This window comes from Syngnathus typhle, linkage group LG9, assembly GCF_033458585.1.
Source record: "Syngnathus typhle isolate RoL2023-S1 ecotype Sweden linkage group LG9, RoL_Styp_1.0, whole genome shotgun sequence".
In the NCBI taxonomy this organism is placed as follows: Eukaryota; Metazoa; Chordata; class Actinopteri; order Syngnathiformes; family Syngnathidae; genus Syngnathus; species Syngnathus typhle.
This window is the reverse complement of record NC_083746.1, coordinates 3301013-3324106: the sequence shown is the minus strand read 5'-3', so window position 1 is coordinate 3324106 and position 23094 is coordinate 3301013. Positions and strand designations below refer to the sequence as shown.

General features: G+C 53.0%; 1 protein-coding gene across 3 annotated transcripts in view; it reads left to right on the top strand.

Moving 5' to 3' along the window:
- Positions 1 to 23094, top strand: part of bcor (BCL6 corepressor) — a 36301-nt gene that overhangs the window by 12056 nt on the left and 1151 nt on the right. The window contains exons 2-13 of one of the 3 annotated variants that reach the window (XM_061287595.1): positions 962 to 1043; positions 1161 to 4259; positions 6578 to 6634; positions 7159 to 7345; positions 8235 to 8507; positions 9633 to 9902; positions 11969 to 12279; positions 13287 to 13574; positions 19518 to 19684; positions 20011 to 20156; positions 21944 to 22021; positions 22577 to 22730. In XM_061287595.1, coding sequence (XP_061143579.1) covers positions 1041 to 1043; positions 1161 to 4259; positions 6578 to 6634; positions 7159 to 7345; positions 8235 to 8507; positions 9633 to 9902; positions 11969 to 12279; positions 13287 to 13574; positions 19518 to 19684; positions 20011 to 20156; positions 21944 to 22021; positions 22577 to 22730 — 5033 coding nt within the window. In that variant the 5' untranslated portion in view covers positions 962 to 1040. The remainder of the gene's footprint in view (positions 1 to 961; positions 1044 to 1160; positions 4260 to 6577; positions 6635 to 7158; positions 7346 to 8234; positions 8508 to 9632; positions 9903 to 11968; positions 12280 to 13286; positions 13575 to 19517; positions 19685 to 20010; positions 20157 to 21943; positions 22022 to 22576; positions 22731 to 23094) is intronic. The other 2 variants (XM_061287598.1, XM_061287597.1) reach the window with 2 other exon arrangements.

Below are 23094 nucleotides of genomic sequence, written 5' to 3'. Positions count from 1 at the left end.
TCCCAAGTAACAAACAGAACCAAAGAAAATGCATTATCCATTGATGACATCACCAGTAAACAAAATAAAATTGTTGAAATTTGTCTTGCTTGAGGTCTTCAGTCTGAACGATTGCATGCATTTTATGTAATAGTCCAATTACAATTTCCTTAACCATTCAAATGAATAATTGCGTCATTTCATTTTAACAGCCTAATTAATAATGGGTTAAAAGGTCATTTCACACACAATCAAATTCCTTCTTTTTTTTCCACCCGTACTCAGGCTGTTTGGATGTATCCCTGTTAAAGAAAAAAAAATCTGCAGCCGTTTTTTCACAGCAAAGGTCTTTCATTTGCTGGGTTTTAGCGCAGTTCTGTTTGCATGCTCTGCTTTTACACGTGCGCATTGGCCGATATGTGTTACAGTGTCGACGGGCGGTAAATGGTCCCCCGCCGAAGCAGTCTCTGATGTATAATGTGGCCTCGCTTGGCGGGGCTGAGACAGCCCAAAGCGTGGGTCAGAGGGGCCAGCAAAAAGCAGTGTGTGGGGAACGTGACCGAATGGCGGCAGCTCCGTAATGTGCGTCTCGCCTCCAGGGGTGGTCAGGATGGGGGGGGTCAGTGGGAGGGGGAGCAGCGTGGATGTGTTTGTGTGGTGCTGAGTGCTCCTGATGGATGGGAGAGGGGCTTAACTCGTGAGTCTCAACCGGGCCGAGCTCGTTTTCCCCAAAAGAAAGGTTGCGGTGAATGCTACGACCGTTGCGACAACCAAAGGACAAATGCCCCGAAGTTTGTGACTTATATCGAGTGATTGTGATCGTTATTTGGCTCTCATGCCTCGGTGATCAAAGAATAATGGTTCTTTGACGTCAGGAATTCCATAAGCGGATCTGTTTCGAGAACATAGGAAGTTGGAGAACAACAGGGTTTTTGTGAACCAGCCAAGACACTTAGTGCTAAATACTTGCTCGTCTTCACAGGGTTACTTCTGTTCGTGATGTCGATGCTGAGACGTAGACCAATCTGGAACTAAGACAAGGGAACCACATCACACAAAACATGGTAAGTCTCTGAGCTCATCCTTTCCGCTCATTTTCACAGTTTGCTAGGGGAAAAGCAGACATTTTTGTCTTTCGGCAAACAAGGGATCTTATTGTGTGCTCGCCGTTTTCATTGCAGGTGGATGCAAGGTTGACACCCCTGGCGGCGATGGGGCTGGAGCGAGGCGCCCTGATCCACGATGGTCTTCGCCTCCACGGTGGCGTTGTGTATCCAGGAATTCGAACGCTGCAGACAGAGAAGAGTAGAGAGGCGACCATTCTCCCATTGGGTTACAATCGGGACATGCTACCCGAGCTTGTCTACAAACCGGATGGCCCTCTGGACAGTCGTAAAGCCACTAATGGTTACCTGGGCCTCTATAAGGGCATCCCGCCTAATCTCCACAAGCCGGTGCTAATTCCTGGAGCGGAAGCTTTAGGCTTGGAACGGCGGCTGGCACCTGGGGAAAAAGCACCTGAAATGAGCTTAGGGAGCACTGGCAGCAGCTACCTTCGTCTGCCGTGGCTCAACCCTTACCCAGAAGCGAGCATGTATCCCTTTATGGACTCGTCCAAGTATGCCGCTCTGAACATGTATAAAGCTTCGTTGCTCAGCCAACCCAACCCCTACCTCCCCCAGCATCTGGCCTACCCTTCTCTTTGTGCACCCCAAGGTGGAAATGTCAACCATGTCGCAGTCACCTCTGCTGCTGAAAGGCTCTACTATATGCCCACGTATCCACCTCCTACTATGTCCTCTGCCATGGTGGCTCCCCAAATGAGGATCCCGCCCGTCTCAGTAGCCCCCACCTCACTTGTGCACTGCCAAGACAAGGGGCTGGGTGTCGCCCCGCCATTTGTACAGCAGCTTCACCAACCTTCCCCGCATCCTCAGCATCATCCGTCTGCTATCGACAGGGAGCGATCACCCAACAGGAGCAGTCGACCGAGCCGACCCCCTTCCAGGACTGGCGGCGGTGTCAGCAATAACACCGGTAGTACAAGCACGAGCGCCGCCAGTGTTGGCAATAATAGCCTGCCTACTGACTCCTCGCCTCACGCGTCCTCTCGCCTTTCCCAAACTCTCATTGACAATTCACTGGATTTACAAAGGCCAGTTGCAAGGATGGGACAACCGCCCGTCTCCTCGGCTTCGATATCTTCGTCGTCCGCCACGCAGCCCGTTTCTCATATGTTGTCTGTCGGCAGCATGGCGCCGGAACAGGCCTCCCCTGCCAGGCCGCGGCCAAGGGACGGGGCGCCTGGTGCTGAAAGGAGACCCAGCAGGTCACCCTCAAAGTCCAATTTTGACAGAACTGCTCACCAACCACAAGCAACCAAAGAATCAGCAGAGAAGCCATTGGATTTGTCCGGTCGAATACTGGAGTTTGGACTTCCTAATGGTTTCCCCATTAAAATGGACACTATGGCTCCAGGTGCACGTTATGGACTTCCGCCGAGTGGAGAACTCCTAAAAGAGAACCTATCCCTCTCGCCCTCCTCTCACCCTCACCCCGTGGTAAACAGCACTTCTGTTAAGGTCTCGGAGAGACCAGAGATGATCAGCACTTTACACTCGTCCTGGGTTGTACCCAGCCGGTCTCCGTCTCAAACTCAGCACGCCCCGGGCTTATCCGCATCTCCCAGATCGAATGCAGATCTGGGATCTTCGCAAGCCAAAGGCTCCTCCCCCTCTGTCATCAAACACAAGAATCTGGAAAGAGTGCTCCCTCAGCCACGTAGCTCGTCCTGTCCGAGGATAAGTGAGTCCAACTCTGTTTCGTCGGATTCCGCTCTCATCACATCCAGGGGTCTCTCCCCCAAATCAAATGGTGATTGGGCCAAACACAGCCCCCATCAATCAGAACACCTATCAGTCATGGGCCACCACAGAGAAGGAGTGGAGAAGTCCTCCCAGAATGCTAAGCGAGCAGAAAGTATTCCGGAGGCGTCATCCTACAAAAGGCCCATTTTGGAGAACGGTCACCCAGCGGCCCCCCTTTACCTTCCTCAAAGTGACGCTTACCTAACCCACAGTTTGGCCTACGCCAATCGATACCTGCACTACCCCATCCATGACAGCATGGCACTTCACCCCCTGCCAATTGCAGGGAAAGGCCCAGTCTACCCTCACCCGGTATTGCTGGGCAGCAATAGCCTTTATCCATCCCACTTGGCAGCCAAACCCCCTTTACCCTACCACAACCTACCGCCGGCTACAGGAGGGGAATACCTCGCTTATAACTCGCAGGAGATGTCCCACCCGCTAATGCAGCCTCTCTCCGATAAGCTGTCAGAAAGAGGGGACGGCGGACTGAAACCGCGGGGACACGAGAAATCCAGGGGTTCTTTTGAAGAGAGAGAGAAGAACACCAGCAAAGAGGTGCGAGAAGGCAGCCACATCAAGTCAGATAAAGAAGCAATAGCACAAGGGCAAAGTGGCAGTCAAACTAAAACATCGTCCCCCTCTGTCGCGCACCGGGAAAAGATTGAATGCATTGACCTTGTCCACTCGGACACCGATGCAGAGTCGACTCCGACGGTCCAGAAACAACCCTCTGGCGAATCCTCAGCTTTCGACCAAAATGAACGTTACCATAGCAACCAAAACGCAACAAGAGTGGAGTATGAGCCAAAATTTCATCTCTCCCATCCTTACCCTATCCTCTCCGTACACAGCCCAACGCAAAAGCCCCATCCCGCAGACAGACAGCAGGAAACTACCTATGGAAAGCCAAAGGCTGTTCAGGACGCAGGCTGTCCCGCAGCGACCTCCAGCACACCCCCAAATAATCCCGGAAAGCTCTGCCGAGGAGAAGAGGAAGACTCCTCGGAAGAGCAGTGTCCCAGCCCGGACCCCGCAGACGACGACCAGAGTACCTTGCGTTGCGCCCGTACGTCCGGTGAACGCAGCTCCGGCAAGGACAAAGGGGCACGGGACAGCAGAGCTCCTCACTTCACTCCAACGTGCGCCGTTGTGCCCAAAGAGGCCAACCAGGATGCGTTGACGTGTAGAGACACGGAAAACGAAGACAGCGTCGTGGACCTCGGGGAGTCTCAAGGAGAGGGTGACGACGAGGACGACGAAGATTGCCAGAACTCCAAAGGCTCTCGCCGTTCCAGTCTGGCCAAGAGAATCGCCAACTCGTCGGGCTATGTCGGCGACCGCTTTAAATGCGTCACCACGGAGCTGTACGCTGACTCCAGCAAACTGAGCCGCGAGCAGAGAGCGCTGCAGGTAAGACCAATTAGCATTTGTGTGTGTGCTCGTGTATGTGTACGTACAGTGGAAATCATTGTGTGCAGTACAAAATGTCTAATGTTGAACGCAACCCTCGGATTTGGAATCAGGTTGAAGTCATGCAGTTAATCTGTTTTAGGGTCAAATGATAAGAAAAATATTTTAACCTCTGTTATATTCGAATGTAAAAACCAATAAAGTCCGTTTCTGGATGATGTAATGAAAAGCTGATTGCTCAAATGGATGTGGCTTACACTATTAATACTTTTAATTGCCACACAATGGTAAAAATGAAATTAACCTCGGTTAATATTAAAAACATGCCAGGCAAACGTTGATTATAAGTAACGAGGATGGGTGAACGCTGTGGACTCTTAGAGCTTTGAAGTCCGTTCACTTTAAAAAAAAAAAAATCTCCACATTTTTGTGCAACTCTAGCAGCATATTTATCCACAATTGTACGTTGGACTTAAGAGGTTCTGCTGTACTTCAAAACACCAGAATAAGCCCGGCAAACTCTTTATTCCCATGCCAAAATTCCCAGAACTCCCTCTGGAACATATCTTGCATGTGACTGGCATACTGCTTTTCCAGCACAGCACAAGACTAATCCCCCTCGCTGTCATGCTACTGTCCTGGCAACAGGCTTGACCTTCCCCCTCCTTTTTAGTTTATCACCATCTTAGTCAGCGCGTGCAAGGCCAGTCGACGCTCTCCATCAGGGATGGCGGTTCAAAGGTTAACCAGGCCTGCCATGTCTGTATGTTGATTAGCGAGCAGGCATTTGCTAAAGGTTATTCTCTGTGCGTCCGGACGGGCTTGTCCTTGTGCGAGTGCCCCAGGGCGAGAACGCGTGTTTGGCGCCGCGTCGTTTTTCCCGAGCATGACTGCGGCCGGGCCTCGCAGCGCACAACTGCCGCCGGCTATGCTTAACCCCAAGGTGAGGGGCAGTGGAGGGCTTGTCGTGCGTGCTTAGGAATGAGCAGCTGCCCGAGCTGGGCTTTCCTGTTTGGCTGTGCCCCCCCACCCCCCACCCCACACACACACCTAGTTGCTACCCACCAACCCGCTGTGCTGCCCTACTTGCCTGGTTGCTGTCCAAGGTCATAATTCTCCTGTGCCCCTTTTGGCTGAAGACCGCCCCAACCACTCACTCACCCCTTCTTTCTTTCACTCAGCACACATCAAATTACGTCCACATAAATTACACCAAGGGCGGGAACCTTTTTCCTTATCCTGTACAAAGTCTCCGAAGGGGCATTTTTCACCATTGTCACCAAATTGTTTTCATCCTGATGAGACTGTGTGGTCGCTTGGCATTTTGCCCATCAGTATAACCACAAAAAACATCCATACCCAAAAAGGCACCGGAAGCCATTTTGGTTTGAACGGCCATTTTAGGCTGGAGATTTTTTAGGTCCTGGAGATTTTGTCTAATTGCTAGCAAATGTGAAGCACACACATGTGTGTCCACCATGTGAGCCACGTTTCTTGCCTTAGAACACACAGCTCAAGTCAGAGGCACAAGGTCAGAAGGTCCCACCCTGGACTGATTAATTGGCACCCTGCTGGCCAAACTGTACATTGGCAATCACGCCGCTCCTGACGGTCTGATTTTTCCTCTGTCTGGCGCTCTCAAATTGTGTGCGCAATTGTCGAAGCGCCCGTCTATCTTGGCTTGAATTTGTTTTTTGGAATTGCATGACAAGCTGGATCAAATGCTCTTCCTGGCCCCCAACCCATAGGTTACACACCCTTGATTAGGACACTTGACATTTGTCGCTCACAAACACACGTTGGAGCTACCGTTGTGTGTTTTTTTTCCCCCCCGCTTCACTTGTCATGCGGTTCGCATCCATGCGCCAACATTCCGCATAATAAAAAGCCAACAAACCCTATGCTTTGTTATCCACTGACGCAGAGGCAGATTTGTTAATGTGTCCCAAATGTCTGTCTGTGTTGTTGAAGGCATCCTTGTGAACTGTGGTTTTGTTTGTGTCATGCTTGTCAATGCGCAGCTGCGGCACAAAACTATCAAATGCGCAATTTCTGGATGTGTGATAATTGAATTTGTTTCGCGGAAACAAAAAGCGAATGCCTATTTACACTCGTTTTTTTCCCCCATTATGAACCAACATCTTGCTCAGAAATGATTTGATAGTTTTGTGCGGACCTGTTGAGTTGTTTTTTTGTCATTTTGTGGGACTGCCTTGTGAATGTGTCGCGAAACAGTGGAGAAACCTTTACAATAAACTCGAGAATGAATTGATGGACAGTTATATTGAGCCCATACCCCCCCCATTCTAATTGCTTAGATGGAAGTCATATCACGAGAGGGGAGTAATATAAGTCAACCTGCAGCTAACTGGGAGGTCAGTTCTTTACATTTCTTATCACATCTGCCTCTGATGGCCTCTGTCTCCTTGTTGTATACTCCGTATCGCTGCACACTCCTTTTTTTCGCACAGCCTCCTTTCCCCCATCCCCCCCCCCTCCTGTTCCCATCTGCCTCGGGGTTTAGATGTATGTTTCCTAGCCATGTTTGTATTCCAGGAAGGGAAGATGTTCCAGGACTTTAAGGCCCAGCGCGCATGGACTCACAGCGGCTGCAATAGTCTAACCTGCGTCTTGATGCTTGTCCCCTACCCCACCCCACCACCTCTTTTTTGTCTTGTCTGTCGGTTTAATTTCTTGGCGCTTGAATTGAATTTTTTTTTAAAAAAAGTTAAAAACCAAAGCACATTTCTATTTTTTTTAATTTGTGCAATTATTGCTTTTGAGGCCGTATCAAAGCTTAAGAGAGGAAAGTGTGTATGGCTGGCCCAGACAATGAGTGGTTTTCATGGGATTTCTCTGCACTTCTTGTTTGTGCGTGTGTGTGTATGTGCGTACACAGCGGGCGATGATGCGGTTCTCCGAGCTGGAGCTGAAGGAGAAAGAGGGCGGCGGCTGTGGTGGCGGCAGCGGCGGCGGCAGTGTGTGCGTGTCTGCCCCGACAGCGGGACGAGAGCTGGCGGACAGCCAGTGCAGAGAGCGAGCGCTGGAACTCAGCCAATACGCCACCCGGCATGGGGAGAGGGAGGGTGAGCACGCACGCACGCACGCACACATGCCTCATGTATGCGTACACACGCGCATCAGCGTGCCATAAATGAGGACTCGGGGAGTGACACACAAACAATAAGTGCTCTGGCGTGCACATGCGGCAAACGCTGTGGCGAGCGAGACCGGGTCACTCTAAAAAAAGACACGCTCTTCCTCTGTCGGCACAGACGCTCTTGCACAAGCGCGAGCAAGCCAGAGGGACGCAAGGGGGGGAGTTTTATTTTCAAGAAGCCTTTTGTGCTTATCTGCACGCAGGGATATGATCGAAAGGGAGGGTGAGGAGGGAGAGATTGTGCGAGAGCGAAAGCAGTGTGAAGGGGGGCGAGCGGATGGGAGAGCGAGCGCAACAGAGAGAGGGACGGAAGGGGGGGGGGGTTAGTTAGGTTGGCGTGGAGCCCAGCTGCGTGTTGGAGCGAGGCCGCGGCTGACGTGTGAGCCTAATTATGGCATGGAGAGGGAATCTGGGAGCGAGGGGGAGGGAGGGGGTTAGAGTCACGCTCTATGTGCGAAGGGCGTGGTGCGGTCATGCCGTGGGGGAGGACAGAGGACACGGCGGCGGAGAGGGAGGAGTGGGCCGGGGTGGGGGTGAGCAAGCGGCGAAAGTACACAGGATGTTGTCTTGCCGACGCGGGATTGTCGGCGTCGGCAGTGAACCATCAAGCCGCTGGCTCGGCTGCCGTCAGATTAAAAAGTCTTTACCCCATCAAAGTTTTACTGCCCGTCTTTAAAGCGGAATAAAAGCTGCCTGCTTCTTAACTAGCGTCTTCCCGCTGACGCCGCCGCCCACCACCACCGCCCATTGTGTCTTGGCTTTCTTTCATCTTCCCACGATAACTCCCCCGCTCCCCATTTGCCATCTATGCCCAGGTGTCCTGCTGGCGTACCCCAATAATCGTGTCCCAGTCCTTCAGAGGTGTGGTACCCAGAGAGAGTCCGCCAGTCTGAGCGACAGCGCTCGCAGGCTGGGCTTGGAGTCCGAAGGGGGTCACCCCGCCTTGGCGGCGAGAGAGTCTACCGAGGAGGCTCTCGGTCATGACTTTGGCGCCGGTGGAAAGCGCGTTCTCAAGGTGGAGCAGGATTCTGAGCAGGAGGAAGAAGAGAGGATGTTCCACCCTCAGAAAAGAGCCAGGATGTCTGCTGGTGAGAATTTTTAATTCTGCGGCTCCGCACACACGCACGCACGCGCCCGCCAGCCGCGCTCCCTTTCTTCAAATCTTCACCGCACGTCTGCTGGCATCGCCTCTTGTTGCTTTACTAACAGAAGTCCCCGAAATCAATTCAGCCATAAAATTAAACGACATTACTCGGAAACAACCCCCACCCCCTTCAGCGCCCGGCCTCCATTCCCGCCCCCGCCCCGCCGTCCCGTCGCTCGCTCTGTGCGGCAGCCAGCCACGCCAAGTGTTTAATCCCATCTTTGAGGCCGAGCCTGAGCGCCGAGCGAGGAAGAGGGGACAGTTTTTCTCTTCTTTCGACACCATTCCTCTGCGCCGCATGCCCACCGCCGCTACCACCTCCCTTTTCAAAGCTGCTCTTTTCATCTCCCCTCATCTGTTTGGGTCTCCTACTTTTCGTCTTTCCCCCTGCGGTACCACACTCTTCCCCGCCAAAATCTGACGAGTCAAACGTGCGTCCCGTGTGAATTTTTCTCTTTTAGTGTTTCATTTTTCCGGTTAAACACTTAGATGCATGTTGTTTCAAAGTACTCCATGAGTTTGTGTATCGTCTCAATGACAGGTGTCCAAAATAATCTATCAGTTTCATTTTGATAATCAAAGAATCAATTTGAGCTATTGTTTAACTTGACATTGATCTCTCAGCATTAAACATTTGCAACAAACAATGAAAAATTAGTCAATGAAATAATCAATAGATTAATTGAATTTGAATATAATTAATTAGTGACAGCCCTGGTCTCAGTTCATGACATGTTGATTTTCGTGCCTTTTTAAGAAAGGAAATTGTACAAAATATCTTAATATCTAAAAATAATTACCATTGACAATGTTATCGTAATGTCGCGAAAACAAATCCAAACAAAATAAAATTTGCAATACAAGCAGCGAAAGCATTGCAACACCGCCCCCACAAGGGGGTCACGGTTATTGCGGTCTTATGGTTTGTCAAGCCATACTTAATAGAGTATTGGCAATGAACACGATTTGTAAACGGAAACACTTCATTTTCAATCGTGAACCGATTGAGCCCGACTTGCTTTTCTATCGATCGATTTCACGTAGGCCTGACAAGACATTTTGTTCGCAGACGAGCACGAGCAGACCAGCGCAGACGACGACGCAGAAGAAGACGATGACGACGAGGTGCGCAAGCTCAAGGTCTGCATCGAGCTGAAAGGGCTGCGGCTTAGCAAGCCCGCCCAGGGGGGCGCCTCTCCCGACCGCCCCCAGATCAAACAAGAGCAGCCTTGGCCCCGCTTGCTCGGCCCGGCGCAGAGCCAGCGAGAGCGTGACGAGCGAGCGCTGGCGCAGAGAGCCGACATCAACAGGAAGTGGGCCTGCGAAAGACTGCTCAACGGTGAGTGCGCACCGCACCGCACCGCGCCACGTCGCGCGAGTTCAGCCAGGGTAACGGAAATCTATCTTTGGCTTTCGCTTTCTTGTTGAGCTGCCTGTCTAGAGGGGGATTTCCCAGGAGCCTTTTTGGAAGCAGGCGAAGGAAATGAGGTAGAGGATACTTCCTTCTGCCAAAGGGGGAAAGGCTGCGAATCAGAGATGGGAGCTGGGGGACACGAATCTAAAAATGCCGCCCCCCCTCTCGTGCTTTGAATTTTTTTTTTTTGGTTTCGCTGGCCTACAGCGTGCTCTGTGACGGCGATGAAAGCGCGCACGGGAGAAGTGGCTGGTGGAGATATGCGTGGGCAGGTGTGGTGTGACTAATGTGTGATAATTCTCCCCCACCCAAAGACCTTTCGCAGGGAAAAAGGCAAGCGAGCGTGCGTGTCGGGGGGACTGGAGTGGGGGGCCAACTTATTAAAACCATGCGCTCCCTTCTTCGTGTGCCCAGACTGAAGCGGAGGGACGAGCATGGCGAAGAGGAAAATAAAAGAGCAGGCGGGAGATGAAAGAAAGTGAATAAATCAGAGAAGATTTGGGTTTTATGTTCCCTGCAGAAACCACAGGCCTTGATTGGCCGCTGATTTCTTTTCATTATTTTTTTTTCCCCCTGCTTTCACCTTTTCAGATAACGTCACCTTGGCAACAGCCCTGCAACGATTTTTTTTCCCCTCCACTCAGTTCGCTTGCGTCTGTCAGGGCTGCAGTTTGTCCTTTGTTCTCCTACGTGCCTTATGTCGGCCAAAAGTATTGGGACGCCACTCAAATCAATGAAATAATCAATCGTAGGCAAGGACTGAGTGAATCTTAATTCTTAGCCATCTGACAGTGTGCACAATTGCTTGCTTACAACTTTTAACTTTAATAACCCTCGAGAGCCTTATGAACAAAATAGTTCATTTGTAGCCTCTTTGACTCAGACAGAGATCCCGCGAAAATTGTCACGTCAGAGCCCAAACAGTCGCTCGACGGGTTGTGGCTCTAAAGGTGTGCGCGTTCACACCGTGACACTGCAACCCACAATCAGATCATTAAATGCGTCAGCGACAATTGGGTGGCGTTAAACTTCACACCATTGCATTGTTACGCACAGGTGCCGTCCCGACTCTGTTACAACTCAGACGTAGCCCCCTCAGTCACGTGTGGGTGTCAGTACGCAAAACAGGTGGAAAGAAAGTGCTTTTACAGTCAGCGTCAAAGGGGCCATGGTTTTAAAGGGGGAACCCCCTTTCGATATTTCTGTCATTTCCAAACGGCTCTTTTGAATCGGTTTTAGAAAACACCTTGATGGGCCCTGAGACTAGATGGTGACGCTTAGCGCTCTCAATCGCTTTCTTTCGACCCAAATGTTGGTTTTGGAGTTAGGATAGCCGAGCCAGCCAAATTGGATCTTAGCGCCTTTAAGCTAGCGCCGTTACAGCAGTCACGTGATGGTGGTTGCAGAAACGGCAGCAGCAGCAGAAGCAGCCTTGTTTGGTTTACCGTCAGGCAGCCTAATCAGTATGTGGCGGCGGGTTCGTATTGGAGCAGGAGTGCAGCACAAGGCCATCGAATTTCACATTCCTCCTCACTCCCCGGCCCAGCCATATGATTTAATGGCGTGTTTGTTCTGAAAATTGTAACGTAATACAAATCAAACCACAAGCGGCGTTCCCTGCGCCGTGCGCGAAATGCTTCACAATGATCCTCCGGAGGAAACGGGTTTCCATTAAGCCCTTAAATACCATTTTGACCTTGTGGTTTTTTGAGCACCCTGCGTTTTTCTCCTCGGAAAGCGGCGTATTTGCGCAACTTGAAGCCGCTCTGCGTTTAAGATGATCTTTGCTGCAGTGCGCGTGCCTCTATGGGGGACGCGTAGGGGTGGGGGCAGTATTTTCTTCCTGATCGAGCAGGCGTGCGGCGCTCGCAGACAGCTCTCTGCGCTCATTAATAAACCAGCAGAGGGTGAGAGATGGCCTTGCAATACCTTCCCGCCTTTCCACACACTAATGCCGTCTCCCTCCCCCTCCCCGTCTTCCTCTCCCACAGGAGTCGCTGCACCTCCCCTTCACCCCGGCGGCCAGCTGAAGGACAGAGTGCACCCGCCGGGCCCCTTCTCAGGTGACCGTGGCCTCAAGGAGTCTCGGCGCGGCCCTCCCTCTCCGGGCCCGGAGCCCCCGCTGGGAGGCGCCCCTCCCCTCAAGCTGCGTCGTCATAGCGACACGGACAAGCCCAAGGGCAAGCGGCCGTGCAAGACCAAACACACCAGCCTGCGAGAGCGCGAGAGGAGAAAAGAGGCCGCGCCTAACAGCCCTGACCGGCATTTCCCGGCCGAGCTGGGAACAGCTGAGGACGACAAGGTGAGCGCTCTTGTTTGCAACGCCCGAGCCTGTCCGCCTCTGCTTGTGGGGACGGAGAGGAAGCGCCAGCGTGTTTACAATGTTTAGAGGCCGGCCGGGCGGCATGCTTTGACGCCTCCTCCCCACCCTTGCCCTCGCTGGCTCCCTTCGGAGCGCCTGCGTATATGCCGACTCGTCTCGACGCTTAATTGTCAAGCGCGCCTCGTCCGCCCCGTTGTGGCGCGTCGATGTGTGCAAAGGGTGCGTGTTGGTGAGCATTCCTGACATAACAACAAAACCCCGGAGCAATTATACAGCGGCGCTGAACACGAGGCCCGCTCGCGTTGCCTCCCTCCCTCCCTCCCTCGCTTGTGCGGCGAGGAATGTGGCAGCCACGGTCGAGCGCATGAACTTCAAAAGGCGGGGGGAGGAAGAAAAAACGAGCATGGGGAAAATTGCGGGGGGAAAAAAAGGCGAGTTGTTTTCCGCCCGCGCCGCTCTCTTCCCCTGCTCCTCCTCAGCCTGACAGCTGCTCCGATGTGGAATTCCACGGAGAGGGGACACACACGCACACGCAGGCTCACGCACACGCACGTACACACACACACACGGAGGCAGGCAACTGCTTCTCTCGCCTGGCGCTCGCAGGCCTGTTGGTTTAGTGGTTCAAGGAAAAGTGGCGTGCCAGCCTGTAGCGTCAGTGCAGAGGCGCCGCGTGCACGTGTGACACATTGCGTGTCTTCCTGACATAAAAACAACACAGATGTTGCACATTAAGGCCTCGCGCGCACACGCACAGACAACAGCACCATTGTGCGCGCTTCGTACGTCAGCGACGGCACAGTTTTGAGCAGAAAACGTTTCCTCCTCAATGAAATGTGTGTGTTTGTTTGTGTTAGTGTCCACCTGGGTGTGTGTGTGTGTGTCCTTCAGTTCCTGTGTGCGCCCATGTGTCAGCGTCATTAACACTTTCTCTCTTTCTCTCTCTCTCTCTCTCTCTCTCTTGCTCTCGTCCTCGCTCTCCACAGCTGAGTGAGCAGCGAGAGGCTCCGAGGAAGCGAGCTGCCTCTCCTAATCATTATCCCTGCTCTCCAGTCAATCCCTGCTCCCCCGCCGCGCTCTGTCCACCCCCGCCGCAACCCCAGGCCAACGGCAGAGCGGGCGGCGTCCCCCCGCCAGAGGTCATCGGGGCGCACCGGATGCCCGCCGCCGACACCCCGGTGGTGAGGCCCATCCCGCCCGAAGCCAGACGGCTGATTGTGAACAAGAATGCCGGCGAGACGCTCCTCCAGAGAGCGGCGCGTCTGGGCTACGAGGTAATGGGAAGGGGGGGAGGCTGTCGCTCGGCTCCACGCGCCTCTCGGCACATTTTACACTTCGCCTCGTTTCCCGTCTTCACTTCTTCGCCGCTTAAATTGAGCTCATTTTCTCGCCCCGCTTTGTTCCTGTCTGCCACGCGGCTCCACGCCTATTTTCAAAATTGTCTCTCTCCTTGCGTCTGTCCTCCTTTTGCTATCTTCATCCCTCTATTTATCTTCCATCTCTTTCACCGAAGCGCAGGCTTTCTTCTTGCCCCCCCACCCCGCTTTCTCCCTCTCGCTCCCCCCTCTCTCTCTCTCTCTCAGGTTTCCGCTCGTGCCCTCCCCCTTCTTTCCTCTCGGCGCTCTTTCTCTTCCTCTCTTTGTGACTCAGATTGTCGTTGGCACCCTGCGAGCGCGCACACACGCTAAACCGCCCCCCCCCCCCCCCTTCCTCGCAGCCGCCCCGACCCCCCCTTCTCTCGCCTCGCTCCGCTCTCACATCTCGTTAATTTTTCCGTGAGGCGAAGTGTGACACACACACACACACACGGACGCAGGCGCACATACACACACTCGCGCGTACGCTCACGCGCAGACAGCATCGGTGGAATCATTATACGGAGAAGAGCGGAGACGCTCGTTTCCTCTCTCTTTCTCTCGTGCACGCGGACTTTTTTTCTTCCCCGCCGTGCCGCGTTCTGGCAGCCACCCCACAGCCCGGCGCAAGACAAGAATCTCCCATCGCTCCTAAAGCTTTTAGATAGACCGGTTTTCCCACCTAAGAGCTTGGCGCCAGGTGGCATTTAATGCGAAGGCGCCCTCATCAGCTTTGGCAGCCTCGCCGTCTCCGCTGCGTCGCAGATTTCGCTTTGTTCGTGACGCAAATTCCGAGCTTGCCAGAACAACAGCGAGAACAGAAAAAGAAGTCAGCATTCAGCTGCTGAGTGCTCGCATGTTGACACGAAGCGGGCTTAGATTTAGCGGGTCAGCGCAATCATAAATCATGTCAGAATGCGAGTGCCGTCTGGTTGCTTGATTAATCAGGCCTTGAAAGAGCGCGTAAGGCATACGGTTTAGCTCCGGTCCGAATGGTACCATTTTTCGCAAACGCATTCTGTGAAGGTTTCCAAATAGTTGATTTCTAACCCGTGTTGTCAGGTACGGTTCCTCAACTTGCCATAGCCGATTTAGTTCCGTTCTTCTATCGCGCCGTTTAGTTGAGTGTCGTGTATCAAGACTGCCCCAGGTGGTTGTAGCGTAGTACTGCACTCTATTTTTACCTCAGTTGCTTCATGATACGATTATCCCTTCTGCACAATCATTGATTGTCCGCTCATTTTAAGCAAAAGTTCCTTCCGAAAAAACAAAAACGTTTGGGAATAGGATGAACTCTTTGTTTAATCTATGGCCTTTTTAATTGAGTCAATTGGCCACTTAAAACTTGTGCAAAGCCATGGTAGGGAGTTTCTATTGTTTTGAACAAATGATTGTATTATTTTAATGACACAAATCTTTCCAAACTCTGTCAAACTAACCCGCTGGCTTCCCGGGCGCTTGACGTCAAAAGAGCGTCCGAGCGTTGCCTTTTAATTAAAGCCGGATGGCGCTTTGTCTCTCTCCTTCTCCCGTCCTCCTCCGTCCTTTGTGCGCCTCTCCTCTGGACAGATTTTCCAAATTGATTTATTGATCGGCGCAGTTTAATGCCTCCTCAGCTGCGCCGTGCGTCCGCTCGCTCGCTCGCTCGTCTGCCTCTGCGCTTTCCATGCGTACTCTCGCGTGTGTAATATCTTTAATCACCAGCAGAGGCATATTCACCAAACTGTAAGTAGGTGTGTGCGTTGCTCATTAACCGGTTGCTTTATGGTCACACGCACATTCAGACACACATTTATGATGATAAGGCGTGTGTGCGTCATGATGTGTGTGAGTCAGAGAGGGAGAGCGGGCGGCAAAGAGTGTGAATGAGAGGTAAGCGCTGGGAGTATAATGGTGTTCTAATGGCCCTCTAATGTGCCGTGGTGACTGCGGTTAGCGGCGGCGGTGGCAGCAGCGGCGTCGGCGGCGGCGGCTGTTCTTCCTTCCGTCCTGCCTTCCTCGCTCGCACACAAACACGGGGAGCGGCGGCGGTGAACGGCAGCGGGGCGCAGTCAGCCGTGCGGGAGAGAAGCTGGCTCGTCTCTGTGATTTATGTGTCTCTCTCAAACGTTTTATTCCCCGCCCGCTTCTTTCTCTTTTTTTCCACCACCCCCCCCCGCTTGCCCCCCACTCCGCCTTCCCTCGCAACCACCCCACCCCCTTTAGCATTTTTTTTCCTCCCCTTCCTGCGTGCCGAGAGGGGGGAGGAGAAAACCTGAGACTACACAAACAAGGCACTGGCCGCTGCGCAAACAACACCCCCGCCTTCCCCTCCCTCCCTCCCTCCTTCCCTCCCTCCCTCCCTTTCTTTCGCTCGCTGCCTCTCAGGAAGCGCGTCTCTCACTGCCTGCGTGTGATAAGCCTGGGGCAGACCCCTGGGGCTCCCACACGCGCACACACACACGAATTTATGCACAGTGCCTCACACACACGCACGTGCACGCACACGCACACTAGCGTACAAGCCTGTAGATGCACAGCGCTTGTCCCGTACTGGTGTTTTAGTGCCGCAAGCTCCAGGCTTATCACACGCAGGCAGCGAGATAGAAGGGCCTGGGAGACAGTGACACAAACGCGGACGCGCACACGCACGCACACGCATTTGCTGATTAGTGTGACACACGGAGCGGCGCCAGTTATGACCTAATAAGCACACGTACAGCCACGCCGGCGTGCGCTTCTGAACAGGCCGCACGGAATGACTGATGTTATAAAAATAAATGAGAAGGAAAAAAAAAACACGCTATCGCACACCCACACACACCTGCACATGCAAATTCCTAATCATCTTAGGCGCATACACACACACACACTCATTTGAACACTACACACAGAAGCAGCAGGACGTGCAGACTTCCACGCGCACACACACACAGTTTAAGACGCGTGCACACGCTCCCGATGCCCGGGCGACACCGCGCATATATTCATGTTCGTTTAGTTTCGCGCTCCGTGCCGGCGCACATGAAAGCCCACTCGCTCGCTTCTTCCCTCCCTCACTCCCCTTTCTATTCGCTCGCTCTCCCCTCGTCTGCCTCGCTCGCTCGCTGGCGGAGCATTTGAAATGGTAATGAGCAGAGATGCTGCGGATGTCTTCATCCCTCTCTTCAACCAACCAACCAGTCATCCAACCAACCCACCAACCTACTTCACGACCCCCCCCCCCCCCGTGCCGGGTGCTCCGACAGGCCCCCTCGCTTCAGCCCATTGAATGCCTGGATAAAGGTGCAATCTGTCATTTATTCTCCTCACATAAATCATGTCTGATTTTCTCCTCAAGCCGGCGTATGAGGGAAGCTGGATTGCATTTTAAGTACCCGGCGCATTTATAATCGGCAAAACTGGGGAATTGCGGTGATTTGGACTGTTTGCTTGAGAAGATAAATAGACCGGGGTTTCGCGCCAAGTTGTCACCCTCTTAAACCCAACCTCAAATCGTCACGAACGTATTAAATGTTAGCGGTCGCCATCCAACGACACTCACAGCAGGACGTGCCGTGTTGCGGAATACTAATTGAGGGTGCCTTCTCGTGCCGCGGGACGTCCATCGTATTCTAATGCCGCTCGTCCCATCCAAATGCCAAAGAAAAAAAAGAATTAGTTTTATTGCCAGAACTGCTGCCACTCAACTTACAGTATGTATTGCAGTTTTCTTTTCATCATAGAAGTCATAGAAGATGTCCTACTTCCAGGCAAATGCAACATGCAGCCTTAGCCGCTGATGTAAGAGGAGGTTATGCGGAGGTGGTAACAGATGACACTAACGCTCCCCTGAATTAATGAGCTTTACAGAGTCGCTGCTCGTTAGGATTGTCGTGCTTAAGTCGTTAGCTTGCTAGCTCAACTATAGTCGAGTGAACGAGACGCAAACGTCAGGCGTGTTTATTTCCTTTTTTTTTATTGTTGGCCTTTTGTTTGTTATAGTTTGTTCTTTTTAAGAAGGGGTGTATTTCTGAAACGCCGGAGAGGTGACTTGATGAGCAGTACATCTAAGCCCTGCTCCCTTAGACCTAGCATGAGCTACGTTAGCGTCGCCGAAAGAGCCCGCACGCACAAACATCTGCTTGTATGCGTGGCGCGTAGCCGGGCCGCGCTGCAAGGGGTTAAATGTCTGAGTGATGCATTGATTGCAGGCGAGCGCAGGGAAGCATTCTAGAGAGGGAGATTAGAGGACGGAGGGAAAGCGGCAGCGGCGGCGGCGGAGGAGGAAGGGGGGCTGCTGGGAAGGGGGATGTGTGTGGATGTGTGTGTGCGCGAGCCTCATTATGCTGCGGAGACGTGTGTGTGCGTGTATCTGGCGGGAAGCCGGGGCTCTCGTGCTAAGCTCCTCGCTCTCTCCCAGCGATATTAAACACGGCTCCAGAGGTTTAGCGCTACACCTCCTCCACAGCCACACGCACACGCGCTCATCAGCAGCACGTAAACACACACACACACACACGAGCTGCATATCAACACTGTCGTCGTCAGGCTCTCGCACACGCACGTGCACGCACGCACACACGGGTGAAATCCCCCGAGGGGAGTTTCGGCACGGCGCTCCTGAATCTCTTTCCAGCAGGCAAACGGAATCCTGGCAGCGGGTGAAAACCAGTTGGCGCGTCACTCCCGCCTCACTCGCGCGCTCCCCCCCCCCCCCTCGCTTCCCACCTTCCCCCTTTTACTCTCACACTTTTTCTTGCACACACTTGTTCACTTCTCTTCTGTTCCCGGTATCTCCCTCCCTCTCTTCCTCCTTCCACGGCCCGGATCGTCCTCTAAATCACTCTTATCGCCGCGCAGACACACACACACACACGCACACATTTTGGACCGCCACCCACGACAAGCCCACCCTTTCATCTCTTGTTATTGTCAGCTGCGGCCCAGCGGACGGCCCCGGCAGATCTCATCCGCAGACTCATTAATCTGTCATCTGTCGGGGTGTTGCCTTCACCGCCGCGGCCCTCTTTCCGCCCACTCCGTTCCCCCCGCCAGTCAAGTCCGCCCCCCCCCCCCCTTCCCCTCCTCCTTCTCCTTCCGTCCCTCCAGCCGCCCTTTCGCGCAAATGGGGAGCGAGCGAGATAAACACTTGGAGCAGCTGGAGGGCGAGAATTAGCATAGAAATGGAAGTTTGGAGTCATTCCCCAGGTTCATAGGAGGGAGGTCTCGGCGGTGGGCTGTTAGAGGGACAGCGCCTAAGCGTTGGCGTTTATGCGCCTATACGGATGCACGTGGGTGACATAATTAAAACCCCAATTTAGAAAAATCTAGATAAATGCGGCAGTTTGCATTTGCTTTGCATATCTCCACTAACGTCCTTATCAGAACAGAACGCCTTCCCTCCTTCCCCACCCCTTCCCGCCATTTCCTCCGTTTAGTAGCAGCAGACACCGCGGCGGTCCAATAAAAACCAGCCCCGTCTATTTTTCTGCTGGATGCCGGCTGTCGCGGCCCCAAGACCAGCGAAAACATTTCCAGCTCTTGAGTGCTTCCATCAAATCTCTTTGTTCCGCTTCCATTACGCCACGCTCGCTGCCCGGGCCCGCCGCAACTGTCTCCGCACGCGCGCACGCCTTCGGAATCTGGCAGGCGACGCGTCGTTGAGTCATACTCGGTCTCCTGGCCTCGTTCGCCGCCAGCTGCAGCATTATGGAGCGTTTGTGTGCGAGTTTTATGTTAGTCCGGCGCAGGAACACGCTCATTTCCCCTTCCCCCTCCTCCCTCTTCCCCTAATTTGGCCGCCACAGGAAACTTTATATGCTAGAAGCCGTCTGTCTTTGTACGACTCTGTTGTTTTTCCCTCCCGTACTGAACCGTGGCGCTTGTGTTGGCTCCCTGCAGGAGGTGGTGCTCTACTGCCTGGAGAACCGAGTGTGCGAGGTGAATCACCGAGACTACGCCGGCTACTGCGCCCTCCACGAGGCCTGCGCCCGCGGCTGGCTCAGCATCGTCCAGCACCTGCTGGACTACGGGGCCGACATCAACTGTAGCGCGCAGGACGGCACCAGGTACCTTAGCTGAAACAAACGTGCAATGCCTCATTAGCATGCGGCAGTTGGCTGTGGCAGAGCTTTCACGTAACGCGTCACTTGCATGATGGATTGGATCATTTTTTGCCACGGGCGTCACTATGACACACAAGCTTTGATATTCCCATGAAACGGTTCCAACCCGAGAACCTACCCGACTTTACGCAGGAGAGGAATAAGCAGCAGCCAGTGTGTGTGTACGTGTGAATGTGAGGCATTGTGGAGTTCTTCAAAGTGCAGTCCGGTTACCATTTTGCCACGGTACATACACAAGTTACTTGAAATGATTGCGTATGTATTCGCAGGCCCATTCATGACGCGGTGGAAAACGATCACCTTGATGTGGTGCGCGTCCTGCTGTCCTACGGGGCCGACCCCACCTTGGCGACGTATTCTGGCCGGGGCCTCCTCAAAATGACCCACAGTGACATCATGGAGCGCTTTCTCACCGGTAAGCTATTTTTTTCCTGGCTGTTCTTTTGCAGTCGTGACCGAGGCATGCGACTTATATTACGATATATCCATTTCCACCAAGTGGCACGGTTGATTTCAGATTGCCATCGTGCCGTTTGGAAAGATGAACCCTCATTTCCATTGCTGGGTGTGTGTGTGTGGGGGGGGGATGGTAACAAGCTGAAGGGTGTCAGAGTGATTTAGAAATTTGGATACCACAAGCCCAAAATATGCCCAATTTTTAATACACTTGTGACGTTTCTACCTGAAGACAAAACACTGGCAAATGTTCGAACTTGTATGACAAAAAGGTAGGACAAGATATAAGATGGGTGGTTTTGGGTGGTGTATGCAGGTGATGAGGGTTGAAATGTTAAAGCAGCCGCTCAGCAGAAGCCATTCCCCAAAGGCCCCCGATCCTGTTTGCAGCTCTTTCAGCGCCTCGACCTCTGCGCAACCTGTTGCCCCAAGTGGCGCTTTGCAGATCCTCACCCGCTGCTCCCCCCACCCGCTCCCCATTTTCCGCCCCACGCTCGCCTCCGGCCGTCAGCAGACATGTCAGCTGCTGTCAGCCCATCGCTCCCCTCCGGCGCCCCCCCCACCCCCTCTTCCCTCCCTCGACCACCTGTTAGACAAGGGAGTTTGAGCCCGCAGGAGTGCGTGCTGTTGCCTCCCAGCTCCTCTATCTGGTTACTTAGCAACGCCAACTGTGTTTGCTCAGCGTACGTGAGGAAATGGGCTTCGCTCCGGCCCGGCGACTTTGCTTTTGTAGTGCGTGTTAGGGCCCGCGTGCGCCTCTCCCAGGTAACGTGAGATGGGGAGAATGGGACTCGGCTGTTGCCGGCGCATAATGTCAGGTTGGACTCATTAAAATTGATTTAATCGAGGTGAAAACAGAAGAGAAAATGTGAAACTGTGGCGCTTGGGTGCTTTAAGAGGTTCCAATCAACCTTTCTCCTATCAGCTTTCAAGAGCCATACTTGATCAAATATGATGCAACGATAGAACATATGTTTGTCATTATATCTTACGAGCACGTGTGGGTTAAATATTTTCGGGGCTTTTTGGAAACGGATCAAACGCTCTCACGGGGCCGTACGTGGCCCAAAGGCCACGGCTTCGTCACCCCTCTTTAAATGGAGACGGCTGCAAAAAGGTGGTGTTGAACTTCGATAAGAGCGTGGACACGCCGATCGATGCCTGACGGTAGAGCGAGGGAGTCAGAGTGAGCGAGCGATCGAGCGAGCGAGAGAGCGAGCGCAATGGCCGCCCTCCCTCCACCTGGTCCCACTCATCTGGAGGCCGTTAATCCCTCCAAACACACGCCAGACGCCCCACGCCTCAGCGCTGGCACAAAGCCCGGCTCTGATTCGCCGAATGTGTGTGCGCGCGTGTGTATGTGCTGAACACACACTTTGCTCTCGCCGCATGTGCTTATGCAGCTCTCTGGCCGTGTGTCCGCGAGTGCGCGCGCACACACCAGCAAAACTGTGTGTGGTTCTTGTTCCTGGCAGCCGTCTGAGGCCCCGCTCTGAACTGAGCCAGCTTTAACCCAGCAGAGACAGTCGCTCCCTCCCCCGTGGTGAAGCTGCTGGCCCCTGACCATTAGCCCCCTCCCCACCCGCCCCCGCTCCACACTCCCCTAACACGTCCTCTCCTCCCTCCTCCTCTTTTACTGCCGTTTATCCATTCGCCGCTCTTGTCTCCAAGGGCAATTGTTTGCCTCGTTGCCTGTCCCCCTGGGCTCCGGCTGGTGAGTCACATGCTCCTTTCCTCTCTCCATAGATTATTTTGCTGACCTTCAGGGCCGCGCAGACGACGACCCCGGAGTTTATTGGGAATTCTACGGCAGCTCTGTGTGCGGTGAGTACTGATCACAATGATCCCTTTCTATCTGACTTTTTTTCTGAACCGTTTTTCCAATGTCGCTGTTCTGTACCGACGCGGAAATGGGCGTTACCGAGTCGATCCGGCAATTTTCTGCTTTCGGAACTAATAGGAGTGCAGGAACAGAAGCCCCTCTCACACTGCCTGTAAAAGCTGGTGTTTGTCTGTTGAGGTTCTACAGTATATATAGACAGCACACAGCCATTGTGGGGGACCAGTTCGACCCCTAGATTCTCTGCTTTCAGAGGGGGTATCACGGTTCTGACAGAAACCATGATTATGCTGCCTCCATTAAGAAAAAAAAATCCTCCTTTATTGGTTAAGAAAATTGGTGTTATTGTGCCCTTTCTGAAGTGCTTTAAGTTGCCACAAGATGGCACCAAAACCCTGTAAACGAGTCATGACAATATTCCTTCCGCTTGGCTGAGTTTTTGTGTAAAATGTGAACCGGGGATGCTGCCCTATGCCCAATCTTTGTATGGAAAAGTGTGATTCCAAAATGTCAGCTCACGTTCATTTTGCACTTTTCAGAGTCTGCCGAGGAGGGCGGAGCTTACGACCTCTTGGCCGACCCACCTGGCCCCGACGAGGACGACGAGGACGACAAGAGGGAGGTGTTTGAGTTTGAGTTCTCCGACCGGCCCTTGCTGCCGTGCTACAACATCCAGGTGTCCGTCTCTCATGGGTGAGCGTCCCGCCATTCCCAAGTGTGAATAATGAAATAATGACGTTTTGCCGTAACGCAGAAACACAATTTGGCACGCACGTTAGAATGCAGTTTGACCTCATTATGAGCAGATGTCTTTTTGTTTGACATCTCTGCTTTTTTGGACATCTGGAACAAGTTTCCAACCAGGAATTGATAACAGTTGGCACATATTCCTTGCGCTGTGACACAAATATCCGTTTAAATCAGACTTTCTGCCGTTTACCTGTCAATCATTATACACAGCACTTGGATTGGTCGTGATGTCACTCAGATTGTGTTTATCATTACACGCACAACCACTGATTACTTGTTTATGTGCATCTTCTGGAAGTTTGGAAAG